Source organism: Sprattus sprattus (genome assembly GCF_963457725.1).
Source record: "Sprattus sprattus genome assembly, chromosome: 8".
NCBI lineage: Eukaryota > Metazoa > Chordata > Actinopteri > Clupeiformes > Clupeidae > Sprattus > Sprattus sprattus.
Window position 1 is genome coordinate 7,616,847 of NC_137927.1, and position 16,226 is coordinate 7,633,072.

At 44.0% G+C, this 16,226-nt stretch overlaps 1 protein-coding gene across 1 annotated transcript in view; it reads right to left on the reverse strand.

Annotated features, from left to right (window-relative positions):
• Nucleotides 1–4,462: 4,462 nt before the first annotated feature.
• thsd4 (thrombospondin type 1 domain containing 4) overlaps nt 4,463–16,226 on the reverse strand; it is a gene marked incomplete at its 5' end in the record, with an annotated part of 61,692 nt that continues 49,928 nt past the window's right edge. Inside the window, 10 exons of the mRNA XM_080843080.1 lie at nt 4,463–6,095; nt 7,952–8,096; nt 8,347–8,526; nt 8,925–9,098; nt 9,478–9,651; nt 9,957–10,161; nt 10,609–10,738; nt 10,922–11,104; nt 11,596–11,695; nt 11,920–12,095. Coding sequence (XP_080699206.1) covers nt 5,953–6,095; nt 7,952–8,096; nt 8,347–8,526; nt 8,925–9,098; nt 9,478–9,651; nt 9,957–10,161; nt 10,609–10,738; nt 10,922–11,104; nt 11,596–11,695; nt 11,920–12,095 — 1,610 coding nt within the window. The 3' untranslated portion in view covers nt 4,463–5,952. The remainder of the gene's footprint in view (nt 6,096–7,951; nt 8,097–8,346; nt 8,527–8,924; nt 9,099–9,477; nt 9,652–9,956; nt 10,162–10,608; nt 10,739–10,921; nt 11,105–11,595; nt 11,696–11,919; nt 12,096–16,226) is intronic.

Sequence of the window (16,226 nt, forward strand, 5' to 3'; positions counted from 1 at the left end):
TGAAACACGCCCCATAATCACAGCCCAATGGGTCAGTATCAGTCTCATATTCTGAATAGAATTATGAGTATGTCATCGTCAGGCTAGAGAAAAGCCCGTCCTCACTGAAAATTGATTGATTTACCGAAACAGGCCAATCAGGATTCTACTGAGGCACAAACGTACACTGCCTCACACACCCACAGTCTCTAGGTCCCTCTCCCTCGCTGTAGTGCGCGCACTACACAGATGCTAACGCGGTTTGGAGCACGTCTGTCTCGTGTGCGTGGTCTTGCTCGCTCGCTTTAGAAATGTAGGGGCATCAGGGAGTAGTTATCAATATGCGGGAGACTCGGGATGTCTGCCATGGCCTTGTGGCGAGTCAGTGCACGTGGCGCTACATGTGCTCTGCATCCATGTTGGGTCATGTGTTCTTCCATTGCAAGGACGCAATCACCGAAATGTACGAATGCTACAAGTTATCTTTGTAGGACTCCAGTTTTGCGTTTCGCTAGTGTTACAGTGCATCAATGAAAAGGTAAGAGGGTTTTCTTTAATCCATTGGCAAGAGTTTAAGTTGACAGTGGGTCTTTTTTAATATCGAGTTTCATTGCGTTTGGGTGGTTTTGATTGGGATGTAGGCCACATTGCGCTATGAACAGGTAGCCAAGCTAGTATGGTGTCCGACGTGATTTCTTCCTCGATTGCAAACGTACCTATCTAAATGTAAAGTGTATCATCGTAAATGTATATGAAATGAATTGCCATTTGTCTTTAATCGTCGATACAACGTTGTCGACTTTTATTCTTTCGGATAGTGTGTCAGAGACATTCGGTCTGCAGAGACGGGAGTGTTGAAAGTAGGTGGGTAAGCCTGTCCTTGAAAGGTCTGGGCAGATGAACTATAAGACGATAGGAAGCTGTAGGTTACCTGAAATGTCACGGATAAGGTAGCGGACCGTGTAGCCTTGAAACCTTCCTTTTTTTAAATCCAGTTAGTTGGGCTGTTGATGGAAAATACAGCTTTTCGCTACTGTTATGGGTGGACAAGAGTATTAACCACTTGTTAACCTGTGATACATTAACTATAAAGGTATTTTTATTTATCTGTGAAATATAAATAAATGTGTGTTCCAAGTGTATAGTAATACTAGACATAACTGGTAGATTGCGTATTTTCAGTGTCTCATTTGGGTGATCTCTGATGAAGTATTAATTGAAATATTTAGGGCATAGAATAAAGGCGCCTCGTCAGAATATTGCTTGTATATATATACACACAAGTATATCTATATGTATATAGATATACTTGTGTGCACTTATTCATGGTTACAGACTGGAACCATAGTTTGGAATGCGATGCGAGGGTTCGTCGGAAGGTTTACGAGCTGGACAAAAATGGAGGCATTTCCGTTTGTAGTATATCAGATAAAACACAGAAATATTTATATATAAGTTTTTAGAAATGCTAAAGCATCTTTCAGTATGCTAAAATGCACGTGTTTATTCACTCGTTACACAACTTAAACGTTTGCAGTCAGATGCTCGTGAGAAACGTAGCATCATTTTACATGCTCCTCTAGATGGCTGAATGTAAACAATAGACTATGCAGCTGATCCTGACGACGTTTACAAACAGAGCAATAGTGGAATACATGCACTTATACAACACAAGCTGGTAGTCTGTTGTTTTCAGTTGTATGAATAGAGATGTACACCTACTATATAGTTCTGGGCCATAGACTCCGTGTTACTATTTTAGCAATGATGATCCCATGGGTTGCTTTGTGTGTAGCCTACGTCATGGCTGCTAGTGCATCATGGTACATACTTATTTGTTGTCAGTTTTATGTCTTATTTCAAGCACAACATGATTTTTGTATGGTACAGTTAATGCCAGTAAAGTGCCTGTGAATGTATTATTGCTTGAGATGTTTAATTGTAAGCATAATTATAGTGTGACCATCTTTGTGAAATGTATGGCAGTTAGTCTAGTACCCTCACTGGCCAGTAGGAACTCATACTTACCTGGCAAGGGAGATACCATGATCAAGAAGGTGGTTCACCCATGGCGAGGCTCAGCCATTGCACTCCGGCTGTGCTGACCTATGCGAATTCCCCAAATGTGGGAATCTCGATTGCATAATTTCTGGTAGTGGGGGACTGCGTTCGCGCTCTCCCCTGATATTGGGTTAAATAATAATGATGTGTGACTAAGTAATGGGTGGATATGAGGCAAGCAGGGGATGTAAAGAAGATATGGAATAGTTGACTCCGAATCATGTTTCTTGTACATGACTGTAGAACAGTATAGTTAGGTTAGGCTGCATTGTACACAATTAAGCATTTCTTAGTTGGCTGCGCACTGGACCTATGTCTTGCGTTTGAGCATCTTCCTTTGATGCCGTGGTAAATAAATGGAGGATACACCAATAATTAATAAAATTATCCTGATGTTAGCCATATCGCTGTAACTTTAGCAGTAGTATATTCAGTGTGTTTTGGTGTGAGCTCCAGTGCACCAACTAAATGTTATTGTGATATAATAATTAATTGTAATTAGGATTTTTGCCATAGTTGAGCAGCCGTAGCAGAATGTCATATATTTTACAGACTTTAAAGGTATGATACATAGCTTTTGCTATCAAACACTTTATACACAAAACATAAGTCATTCATAAGATTTATAAAAAGATCATGTTTACCAGGTCACCTGAGAAATCTATACATCAGTGAAATGTTCATTAGAGACACTGCTTTCTGAACGACAACATTGCACTGTTTTGGAAACTATGAATATATTGCACATCATCCTCTAAATCATGGTTTCAATTTGTGAGAAGGACTGAACACCCCAGTTGTTCTCATGAGCTTTCCAGACTATTCAATATTAAGATGCATGTTCTTGGTTGGAACCCCCTCAAAAATGTAAGAAAAGCTTTCACAGGAATACGTTGCCAAATATGTTATCAAAAGACAGCTGTTCGTATGCCAGCAAGCTTTTCAGTGTTTACTCTTCTGTTGTTATTCCCTGGGTGGTCTGTGTTCCCGCTTATTGCAAACCTTTTTTCAGTTGTGCCATCTCCTGCTTAATGATAGGAATGCACAGTAATATTTGCATAGTGAAATAGGGATATTATTTATTATATTTTTCTGGAGTGGCCTAAGTGTGGAATTGAAGTTGGGGGACAGATCATGGATTGTACCTGCCACCAGGGGTCCGTTCGGCGTAGAACTGTAGCTAAGTTAATCAATTGTCATTTAAGCACGTTAGGTTAATCACGCTTAATGAGAACAGGATATGTCGGCTCGTCAACGGCTGATCCGCATCCTAATCATGTGGTTAAATTTATCAGGGCAGGAAAGGTCACCAAAACAATGATTTTCTAATGGTATAATGGTTATAAACTTAAAGAAAATGGCACTTTTTTTCTCCCCTGGCGAGCAGGAGATAAACAGGAACGCTTATGAAGAATACAAGACCATAATCATGGCACAATTCAACCCCACCACTGCTGTGAGAGCAAGGCAAGAAGTGTTGTGTGAGGATGTCTTTTGGCTGATATCTATGTTTGAATGCGAAATGGCAAGTGTGATTTGGGACAGAGGTTTACGCTGCCAGATTGCAAGATTGCTAGTTTGATTCCCCTCACTCCCTACATCGGTGTAGGTTTACATTTCCTTGCAAGTCACGTTGAATCAAAGCACCTGTTAAATGACTAAATGTATTAATAACAAATGCAATAAATTGAAGCAGTGAAAATTAAATAAAGTGTGTGTGTTTCTCTCTATTCTTACCATGTCTCCACCTTTTATGATTTTCTACAATAATGATCTGCTATGGTGTACTAATAAATAACACTGTCATATAATTATGGGTGCTTTGTTCTCGCATCGCCGTCACTACAAAAATGTACCACTCACTAAAAGTTTGACTGTGGTGTTTGAAATAAATGACTCGAGAAGGTCTTGTAAATTAATTATTCCTTGTCGCCTGAAACGGTAGCGCTCATACAAGAACTCATCATGATGGAATAATGGATCTTGGCGATTGCAAAGAACTCTCTCCCTACGCTAATCAAACTATCTAATATGACTCCTTGGTCAATGGGATCCCTCGTTTTGCCGGGTGTGTGGCAAGCTTATCCAGCTTAAGTTAGGTTAGCCTGCCCTGGAGCAGGTAAGTACTAATTGATATGTTACTATGTGGATATATTGAAAGTTGCTTCGCCGAACCAAAAAGAGGGGCGTTTTTTATTTTAGCCTGGAATCTAGCTCGCTAAACCATATAGAATACGTCTCATTAATTTATGCGAGCTTCGCCGAATAGGGCCCAGATGCATAGTTATTGGCTCTGAACAGTGCAGTGTATAGTCTGTCAGGCTATCTTCAGACCAATGGCTGAAGCCAAGACTGGATGACACTATAATGGGAAACACCAAAGGTACAGTTTGTACAGTACGCACACACACAGCAATGGAAATAGTTGTATAAATTAGTAGTTTATTATCTCAATGTCCCCATCATGCCAAATCCTCTTGGTAATGGTGTCTTCTTATCATGAGAAAATGACTAGATTGGTTATTGTGATAATGGAATTGCTAAGTACAACTGAATATTCTTCAGTTTTGTGGTTGCCAAACTGTAATCATTTTCAAGTTACTTTGTATTTAGAGAGGAATTTCCCTGTTTCAGGAACACATACAAATCTATGTTGATATATGCACTTCATTGTAGCTTAATCCTATCTGAAGGTATGCCCCCAAAAACAATGTGCCTAGGACCTGCACGTATTACTTATTAATGTTTAAGGACGGGATCATTAGAAAACATCCACATTATCATTCAACGCTGCATCAATCTGTGTCTTGGAGATTGCGATACACCAATGCTTAATGGTGTGTTTCAGTTGTTTCCAGGTATACTTGCTCTGCTTTTGTTATTGTTTTATCAAGTGAGACAATGTGACAAGGCAATACGGCGGTATGGCCATCGTGTGCATTATTTTCCAGTGCACAAGAGAGCATGTTCTTATAATAGTTATGTCTGTATTTAAATGCCCACAGGCTACGATGCACCTTCTGTGTGGGCCAGCAGCATCACCCGGTCTGATCTGACAGCCGAGGGAAGCCCCAGACGGAGCCTGACGGAGCAGGGCAGTCACCTAGGGGACGAGCCTGATGGGAGTAGGACCGTCCCTTAGGGGACCTGGACAGATGAATACCACAGATGCTGGCCCTGCAGGAGCCCGTCTGCTGTTTCTTTGGTGAGGTGAACACCTTTCTTTGAGAGCCACTGATAACTACTGCCCCTAATATGCTACACATTACACAAGTTTATGTGACCTAATTAGTGGAAGTATGCATCACATCATAGACAGTAATTAATAGTTTTTTGTTTTGTTTGTAGAAAATCCTATAAAAACTTGTACATTTATACATAGCATCATTACATCAATTCAGTTCTATCCATAAAGTTTGTTTCCTCTTTGTTCAATTCTGCCACTTGTATCTGAATATGTGACATTACGTTGTCCGTCCTCTTCCTGAAAGGGCTGTTCGGACCTGTGACCTGTGCCATCCCTTGATCAAGCAGCCTCAAGGTCAAGGTGAGCCCCAGTGGTTCATGACTCTTGGCGTTTATGTCAAGGATTCAGAATGGGCTGAGCGAGGATAGTTCCTCCAGCACAGGGCTAAAGACATACTTTTCATCCATCTGAAAAAGACAACTTCTGGACCTCCCAAAATGGCCTCCTCAACACCAAGTCCTATGATTTTGCTCTTGCTGTCTCTCCAAAAGCCCAAACGTTCTCCCAATGTGAAATCCAGGCACTCCTTTTAATGGCGGCATTATGCGTCTAAGAGCGGCTTGCTCCCTTAGTGCTTCCCTTGGGCCAGTGTATGCTGTGGTCAGGGCTCAATGTAGTCCGAGTCTGGGGGGCCAACCGTAGAAGTGCAGCTCAGGATGTGGGTGCTATCGGCGGCCTCTGAACCCCGAGGTTCTGTGGGGAACACGCGAGCAGGACGCACAGCAGGCCATACTGTAGTAGTTGTACACGCACAGGCGAGCCTGGACCACCACGTTGCAGTTGAAGTATTTGTCCCGACAGTTCTCATCTGGAAGACATTGTGGGACCTTTTTTAAGTAGAAAGTACGTACAACCCTTTCATGGTAGCAGAAGATTTAACTTCCACATATCTTATTACATGTATTTATATGTTCTAGGTTTCAAAGTCTGACGTTCACCACAAGATCACTAGTATGAATATTATGGATCAATCTAAATGCTGTGTCAGCTACTCCAATGTATATTTAGATATATCTATGTTTTAATTTTTCTATATTAACACTGGCATTGTACCTTTTAATAAAAACAACTCCAAATGTAAACCATTCAGATTGCTCTTTCTCTTTTGCAGGGATATTACTTTGACTTTCCAAATTAGTCTGACCTATGGTCTTAAAATACAAACTATACAAATAATTGAACTTGGTTAACCATCATACTTATGCATGATAATTCCCAAAAAATTATACAGCTAATATTTACATTTACAGTACTGTGCAAAAGTTTTAGGCAGGTGTGAAAAAATGCTGTAAACTAAGAATGCTTTCAAAAATGGAAGTGTTGACAGTTTATTTTCATCAATTCTTCATAAATTAACAAAATGCAGTGAAGGAACAGAAGAAAATTCTAAATTAAATCAATATTTGGTGTGACCACCCTTTGCCTTCAAAATAGCATCAATTCTTCCAGATACACTTGCGCACAGTTTTTGAAGGAACTGGTAAATTGTTCCAAACATCTTGGAGAACTAGCCACAGATCTTCTGTGGATGTAGGCTTCCTAAAATTCTTCTGTCTCTTCATGTAAACCCAGACAGACTCGATGATGTAGAGATCAGGGCTCTGTGGGGGTCATACCATCACTTGCAGGACTTTCTATTCTTCTTTAAGCTGAAGATAGTTGTTAATGACATTGGCTGTATGTTTGGGGTTATGTTCCTGCTGCAGAATACATTTGATGCCAATCATACGCCTCCCTGATGGTATTGCATGATGGATTAGTATCTGCCTGTATTTCTCAGCATTGAGGACACCATTCATCCTGACCAAATCTCAAACTCCACTTGCAGAAATGCAGCCCCAAACTGGAAAGGAACCTCTACCATGCTTCACTGTTGCCTGCAGACTCTCATTATTGTACCTCTCACCAGCCCTTCGGCGAACAAACTGCCTTCTTCTACAGCCAAATATTTGTAATTTTGACTCATCAGTCCAGAGCACCTTCTGACATGTTTCTGCACCCCAGTTTCTATGTTTTCGTGCTTAGTTCAGTCACTTGGCCTTGTTTCCTTGTCGGGGTAGAGCTTTTTGGCTGCAACTCTTCCATGAAGACCACTTCTGGCCAGACTTCCCCGGACAGTAAATGTCTGTACCTGGGTACCACTGGTTTCTGCCAGTTCTGAGCTGATGCCACTGCTTGAAATCTTCCGATTTCGAAGGTAAATAAGCTTGATGTGTTTTTCATCCGCTGCATTAAGTTTCCTTGGCTGACCACTGCGTCTACGATCCTCAATGTCTTCATTGAAAGAGCTTGAACTGCACATTTTGAAACCCCTGTCTGCTTTGAAATCTTTGTCTGGGAGAGACCCTGCTGATACAGTATAACTACGTTGTGTCTTGTTGCTGTGCTCAGGCTTACCATGTAAATGGATACAAAATAAACATTTATTATTGTTTACATTTTTAAAAGCATTCTTAGTTCATAGCATTTTTTCACACCTGCCTAAAACTTTTGCACAGTACTGTATGTAACACTTTTGATGTACAGTGAATTACTCATGACCCTGCATTTGTGCTGTATCACTTCCACTTCCGTCTAACTGTACGAGAAACACACACCAGACAGTCCATGGCACTCTGGGCGGCACAACCAAGGCTACGACTACAAACAGACAGCCAGACTGACCTATCTGAGGGATGCAGGGCTCAGGGCTGCACTCCTCTTTGTCTGGAAGCTTCAGGTGCTCTTCACAGCCCTCCGTAGACAGCATGTCGTCCGAGAGACAACGCACCTCCCTTATCCGGAAGCCACCCTCGCATGTCTTAGAGCACTACACACACACACACACACACACACATTAAAGTCTCTGAGCTGAACAGTATGATGGAACAGTCAGTCACTTCACGTTACACAAATCTTTACCCTTACATTGAACAGGCATTCATGTACTGGATAAATCGTATTTACCGTTTTCTCAGTTTTAATCTTGTTAATGAATGAAGGCCAGTATTTGGTGTGGTCTTGCTTTCCTAACTGGTTGCAAATCAAGTTAATGGCACCTGACTTCTGACACGACTCACCGCACTCCAATCAGTGTGGTACCACTTGGCTCCACAGGCTTTTATCTGGCAGCTCTGCTGGCCGAGGGGTTTGTCCAGGGAGGAGCATTCGTATTGGGGCATCACAGTGAAGCCGTCATCAGAGCTCATAAGGCAAGCCACTGACCGCTGCTGTGTCCCCCGGCCACAGTCCGCAGAACACTGAGGGAGACACCAGAAGGGACGAGGCACATTGGGTTCGGTGGGGACTACAAACACTCTCTTCTTTGGTATTTACTACTGTGCTTACAGAAGTGATCGCGTGAGCAAAGCGAGAATAGGCAGTTATAACAAAACTGGAAGTCTAGCGGTGATGGATTTTTTTATGTACTCGTGCCCACACAGAAAGAAACTTACCTCTGCAACACATAATCATGACGAAACACGTAATGGTCTTACAGAAAAGGGTTACACATTTAAATGTGCAGTTGTGTAGGAATAGTACATAAACCAGGTTCATTACAGTGGTTAGATGTGGCAACATATGGTAAAATAAGGTTAAATACGATTAAATATGGTTAAATATTAAAATAATCCTTAAAGCAGGAGCAATAACACACCTGAGTCCAAGGCCCAGTGTGCCATTCAATGCGGCTGTCGCATGGCCCGTGGTTACACACTTGAGTCTCTGGGGGGCGCTCTGAGCCGCAGCCCTCCAGTGGCAGACTGCTGATGTGATTCATGAGACACAGGACTCCACGGGTGCGCAGACCCATCCCACATTCCGCAGAGCACTGTTGGCAAAGGAAGACAGCCATGACACCTCTGTAAGCGTTAAATACGCTGCTAAATGAAGTCCGCACAATACAAATGACTTAATTTCTGATGGCTGTGCTGTGTTACGCCACTGATAAGATTGCTATGCTACATGCATTACATACAGAAGTTACCAGAATGTTTTTACATCATATGATGTGTACTTGACACTTTCAATAGAGACGATTAGAGCTACAAATATTTAAGCCAATTGAACAAGCCAAGCTCCCAACTCATAAGGAAGTTCTCCTCATGTAGGTGGGCAAAGTCTACCTGAGGCAGTCAACAACTATCTGAGGAAACTAAACATGCCAAAAACAGTCTTAGTTTCCAACACATCAGGAAGTCAGTTCCTACCCGACTGCCCCACTCGGTGAAGAACCAGCTCTTGGCGCAGGGTCCCATGTCACAGTTTTCCACGTCAGTGGGTCTCAGGTTCATGTTACACTCCTCGTCAGCAACCACGTCCCCCAAGTTACTGAGGCAGTGCACGTCTCGCCTCTTCTGCCCCACGCCACAGGGCACTGAGCACTGCACAGGGAGGGAGAGAGATTGGATCACTGCGTTACGCAGCCACACACATACGACAACCAATCTGCCCCTCTGTAGGGATACAGAACACCACAACTTTAGGGAAGGGATGTAAGTGCTGCATCGGGGAATATAAATCGATGACTTCAGGGTTTGTTTGCTGCCCATAATTTGTTGTATCCTGGTTAGATAACTTATAATCATAAGAGTGTTATTTTATGACTAAAATCTCTTTAGTATTGCTATCTCCTCATGTGGTGTGTGTGTGGCAGGTGGCAGCGCTTTGACTGACAGCTGTCACTCACGGTACTCCACTCTGAGCGGATCTGCCACTCGCTGCAGATCTTGAGCTGGCACGTGCTGGCTGTCTCAGGCCGTTCCAGGTGGCGGCAGCGGCTGGTGTGCACGTTGAGGGTGCGGTTGGCGTACACCTGCCTGCACAGCACCTGCCTGTGCTGCATGCCCAGCCCGCAGGTCTTACTGCACTCGGACCACTCGCCAATGTCCCAGCTGTGTGGACAGAGCATAACATACGCATTACAAGGGTAGTCCTTAAGGTCACGGTAGTGTTGTACACTCAGCCCACTGGTTCAGCTCACAAGTACTGGGAAACCATTACCAAAACGCTCACTTAATGTCACCTTAACAAAACTAACTTGAGCATACTCAAGTATGCTTGTGTGCATTTGTGTCTGAATGTTTGTGTCTGAAGGTCCTTACATATGCTTGTGTGTATCTGTTGTGGAGATGTTAAAAGGAGGGTGCCCTCGCATGTGCCTATCTGTGTGTATCTAACTGTGTGCAGATATGAAATAATATGTCCTCCTATAAGTTTGTGTGGATATGAAATGATGGGTCCTCAAATATGCCTGATTGTAAGATTTTGGAATTGAAATGAGGTCCTCAAATATGCCTGAGTGTAAGTGTGTGTGTCGATATGCAATGGTGGGTCCTCACAAGGCTGGACAGGGCTCAGTATTGCAGGGCTCTTCCTGAGGGCTGGGCCTGGTGGCTCGGTCACACAGTGTCTCTGTCACCTGTGCATGGCTGATTCTATGGACACAGCTGAACACGGTGTACCTGCTACCTGCGGAGAGGAAGAGGAGACCTGTTACTGCGTTGCCATGGTACTGTGTCCTTTTCCTTTTCATACTTACAAAACCCTATCATCAACACCGTTTTTTACATGTTTGAATATTTCGATGGTTGTAGATGTCTGCCTACTTTTTGGAGAAGACCACACAAGAATGAATACAGCCGCAGTTCCAACCTTTGCCACAGGTGGCGCTGCAGTCTGTGGTGGCGGTAAGCTTCCAGTTGTACTCCCGCTGCCAGCGGGGAGGCTGGGCCTGTGGTACCTGGTTGTCGGGCACCTGGGGTGGGTATCCACCCTGAGACCCCTGGCTGGACCCACCGTAGCGGTCAGTCACACCCTGACCGTTAACCGTGTTCCCTGAGTAGAGAGGTACATATGAGCCCCCCTGCTCCTGTAAAGGAAATTGACTAACACTGTTTCTTTTTCAAGGAGACACTGAGATCGTGTCTTTGAGACTGAGTGTCTGATTGAGAAGAGCACAGAGGCTCTGTGTGTTTCTGTGGACAAGCATACAATTGACGATTCCTACATCATTCAAACTGATTATCCTAACAGACACAATTTTCGTTTCATACATCCAGAGAAGACAGAGCATGTCGGATTGAATATGTTAAGAGTAGACGAACACGAGCATACACAGACAGACACACTCATATTTCTTTAACTTGACTTTAACATTCCCTTTTCTGCCAAACATTAAGAACTAGCAACTTAAGAACTAGCATGAGGTTTTTTGGACGGTTGTGATGATGTGAGACAAGAGAGTCTAAGGGATGCGTTCAGTAATCTCCCAGTCTGCTTCCAGTTGAAGTTGGGCACTGAGAAGCCATTTGGCAATCAGCACTAACCTCCTGCACTGCCATCAGTGGGGAAGTGGGGGCCTCCGCCGTTATCCAGGGGAAGGATGAACTCGTATTGAACGCCAGGATTGGGCTGCTGATAGATCATCTGAGAAGATAGAGAGAGATGTGAAAGTAGAGAGAGGTGAGGGGAAGGAAAGATTCAGACAGTAACATAGGAGAAGGGGAACTACAGCCCAAACTCAGCTCGGGGAGAAGCCTAAGGAGGTGTTGCAGTAGAGTGTGAAGCAACACACGGCCAGGGTGATGACAGGCGGACGACAGGCATTAAGCAGGTGAGGAGGGAGATGTGGGGGCTGATCTATAACTCACAAAGACATCCAGGATCTCATTGGTTGGCCCCTCGGCCAGGAAGGACTCGCCCGACGTGCTGCTGATCTCGTTGGGCCGCCGGTACGTAAACATGGTCCCCACGCCCTCATACTTCCCAGGGCGGTCGATGGCCCAGTTACCATTGATAATGGAGCGCCCTGATCGACTGCGCAGAGCTACACACACACAAACACACATATACACGTACACACACACACAAACAAAAGAAATCACCTGTAACTGCTGATACAACTACTAAAAAAAACATAAAATGCCTATTAGGAAAAGTGTAACCACAAAACTGAGCCCTTCGGCTTCTCATGACCATGCACGCTATTTTCAGAAATGCTTGCTTTTAAGTTCTAAAAAATATGTTCTAGCTGAACATCTATAATATAACCTTATGGTTCATATGTCATGCCCAGCTTGGCCATGCTGGGTGTGCCGGATTAAAACCCTGTTGGTTGTCCTGTCCCTCCGATCCACAGGGGGAGCCCTCTTGTCTGGCAGATGTGGCTAGATGGCAGATGATTGGCGGGACAGAATAAAAAGAGTTCCTGAGGTGAGCTTGGGGGCGGCCTCTTTCTCAGATGGACTCTTTGACACAGGTCTGCCAGACTTTCCCCTGGAGCTTACCCTTTTGGCCTTCTACCACTACACATACACTATACTGATCTGCACGACATTGAACTTTACTTTCTCTTGCCTCTCATTCACTGACTTTTGTAAGTATTTTCATTTTATTCAGTTAATAAATTATCTTTTGATTTAAACCTTTACTCGGTGTGGTCTCCCCATTTTTATGTTACCTCCACATCGAGCCATGTGGTCCTAACATATGGGGGCTCGACCGGCCACTTGATCCTGGAAAAAAAAAAGAAGTCCATGAGTGGACCTTTTGGGTATGTTTGGCTTGGGGAGTTCCATATTTGAATAAAGGGTTAATATTTTTTGGGGTGAACTTTGGGCGATTTAGTCCAGCCAGTTTTTGTGTGTTTGCTTTGTTTTGATGAAATATGGTTGTGCTGGTGGAACTGGACGACAAAGTAAACAGGCAAACTTTTTCCCATTTAGAGCGCTCAGGCGTTTAGGTTCCAGAGACTGAGTCTGGGCTGGAGGTCACCGCCGTGGAGTAAGGCTGAATTGACTTGTCGGGATGGCTGGTTCTCCAGCGGTATTGGTGGGTGAAATTATTTTTCACTAATCCCCAGCTCTCGGGCTCAGTCAGAAGATAGGTTAGTTAGTCGGTTAGGGAAAATGTTTTGTTGTTGTCCAGTTGCATGAGTTGCACCATTGTAGGTTTGTTTGTGGTTGGAAAGTTGACCTGAGAGGACTATAGTGGTGCGGTTTAAATCGTTGATCGTTGTGTGGTGGCCTTTGTATAATTAAAGAATGAATACGCTGGACGAATTTTTGTCTGAGCCGTCGGAGGCTTTGTTTTTAGCGTTGACGAAGGATCAGTTGATTAGTGTGGCGAAGCACTTTTCGATTGAGGTGACTTTGCCGAGTTCAGCCAGGAAGACACAGCTGGCAGGGTTTATTCGTGAATTGTTAATAGAAAGGGAAGTGCTGTCAGCTGCGAAGCCCCAGGGGCGCAGCGATCAGGAAGCATCGGGGTTTGAAAATGTTTCCCAAGCTAGGTCGAGGGATTTATCATTTGATCAACAAATGCAGATGATGAAACTGCAACATGAGCATGAATTGAAAAAGAAAGTGTTTGATGCTCAGGAGAGAGGAAAAGATCGTTGTTTGGAGGTAGAAAGGATTAAAAACTTTGATAGAGAGCGCGATGTTGAGCGTACCAGGCTGCAGCTGGCAGCTGAAGGAAAGCTCGTTAAACCGTCTACGCAAAGTGGCCTGGCTGGCATGGTTAAATTCATTCCAAAATTTGATGAGCGTGAGCCTGATATATTTTTTTCGTTGTTTGAACATGTTGCGGATGATTTGAACTGGACAGATGAGGAAAAGACACTTTTATTACAAACTGTTTTAGTTGGTCGTGCGCAAAGGGCATTTGTGGCCTTACCTTCTGCGGAAAGAAAAGTGTATGCATGTGTTAAAGATGCTGTGTTAAGAGCGTACGAATTAATACCTGAAGCTTATAGACAGCGTTTTCGGTCTTTGAAAAAATCAGATAGACAAACCCATGCGGAATTTGCCAGAGACCTCACCAGTAGTTTCACTCGCTGGTTGACTGCTGAGGGTGTGGAATCATTTGATGCTTTGCGCGACCTTATGATTTTGGAACAGTTTAGGGATACTCTGTCGGATAAAATTGCCACCTATATCCATGAACATAAAGTAAAAACAACAGCAGAGGGGGCTGTTCTGGCTGATGGTTATGCTCTGACCCATAAGTATGCAGTTCGGGAGTTCACTCCGCGTTATGACCAAAGTTGGAGGGAGCGTCGGCCCAGCCGTTTTAATGCGGGTCCTCCTGGGAGGTTTGATCCGGTTATACCAGGCACTAGAAACAATTCACGTGAGTTTAATTCGGATACAACATGTAATTACTGCACTGAGCCAGGTCACTGGAAGGCGAATTGTCCGATTTTGTTGGAGCGTAATAAGATGAGAGGTGACGGGGGGAAAGTGGGCCTCTGCTCATCTTCTAGTCCGGTTGTACGTTCAAGGGTGACTGGGCTCACTGAAACAAAGATGTTCAATCGTGAAAAATGTACAGTGTCCGACGACGAAGATTTAGAGAACGTGAAATGTGGTACGCATGAGGAAACCTCTGTGTCCGATGTGGCGGATTATGCTCCGTTTGTCACAGAGGGGTTCGTGTCGTTGGTGGGAGACTCTCGTCGAGTTCCAATAAAGATATTGCGCGATACTGGCGCCTCAGAAAGTTTCATTTGCCAATCTATATTGCCGTTCTCCTCTGTTTCGGATACGGGGAGTTGTGTATTGATTAGGGGAATTGGGCTTCAGTCATTTGCAGTGCCTTTGCACCGAATTAATTTATGTTCTGGTTTTGTGAATGGTGACGTAACCATTGCGGTGCGTCCATCTCTACCAATAGAGGGAATTGATCTGATAGTTGGAAATAATCTTGGTCGTGATTGTGTTTTTCCAGATCAGGTATCACCTCCGCCTGTTGTTAAGATTGAGGCTACACTGAAGGCCGAGCCAGATAAGTGTCAAAAAGAATTCCCAGAGGTGTTTACGGCATGCGCTGTGACGCGCTCAATGGCCCATGCGCAGGCAGCTAACCCGTCTGAGGTTTCGAAAAACACGTCTGCTCAGGTGTTTATCCCCCATTTTCCAGCACCATTGTCTCGTAAAGACATTGTTGAGGCTCAGAATGATGACCATAGTTTACAGAAATATTTGGCCTTCACTGCGGATGATAAATATGTAGCTCATGGTTACTTTGTGATGGATGGTTTGCTGCTTAGAAGGTGGTCACCTAATGCGGATACTGAGGTGGCAGATCAGGTCATGCAGGTGGTGATGCCTGAAAAGTATCGCGAAGTAGCATTGAAAACAGCTCATGGGGGAACGTCGGGTCATTTCGGGGTAAAGAAAACCTACAGAAAATTGTTACAGCATTTTTACTGGCCACGGATAAAGAGGGATGTAGCACGGTTTGTCCAGGCTTGTCACGTCTGTCAGGTTACGGGTAAACCGAATACTGTAATTAAACCTGCACCTCTACAACCCATTCCTTCCGTAGGCACACCCTTTGAACACTTGATCATTGACTGTGTAGGTCCTTTGCCCAAATCAAAATCTGGCTGTGTTTATCTGTTCACCGTTATGTGTCAGGCTACCCGTTATCCGGCGGCATTTGCTTTGAGGACAATTACTACAAAATCTATTGTAAAGTCTTTGTCTCAGTTTATAACAATTTTTGGCATTCCAAAGGTAATTCAAAGTGATCGGGGTTCTAACTTCACTTCGAAGACCTTTGCCGCAGCATTGAAAGAGCTGCGTATCCAACACAACTTTAGCAGTGCATACCATGCACAGAGCCAGGGGGCTCTTGAACGTTTCCACCAAACCCTAAAATCTCTGCTGCGCGCGTACTGCGTGGAAATGGAACGGGAGTGGGAAGATGGTCTGCCGTGGTTACTGTTGGCAGCTCGAGCAGTCGTGCAAGAAAGCACATGTTTTAGCCCAAATGATTTAGTGTTTGGCCACAAGGTGCGTACTCCTTTGTCCGTGCTGTCAAGTGATGTGGAGACTAATGAACCACCCGAGAGTTTGTCCAGCTACGTTTATGGTTTCCGACGCAGGCTATTTTTAGCGTGTAAAAGGGCAACCGAAAATTTAACAGGAGCTCAAAAGAAAATGAAGAGCGA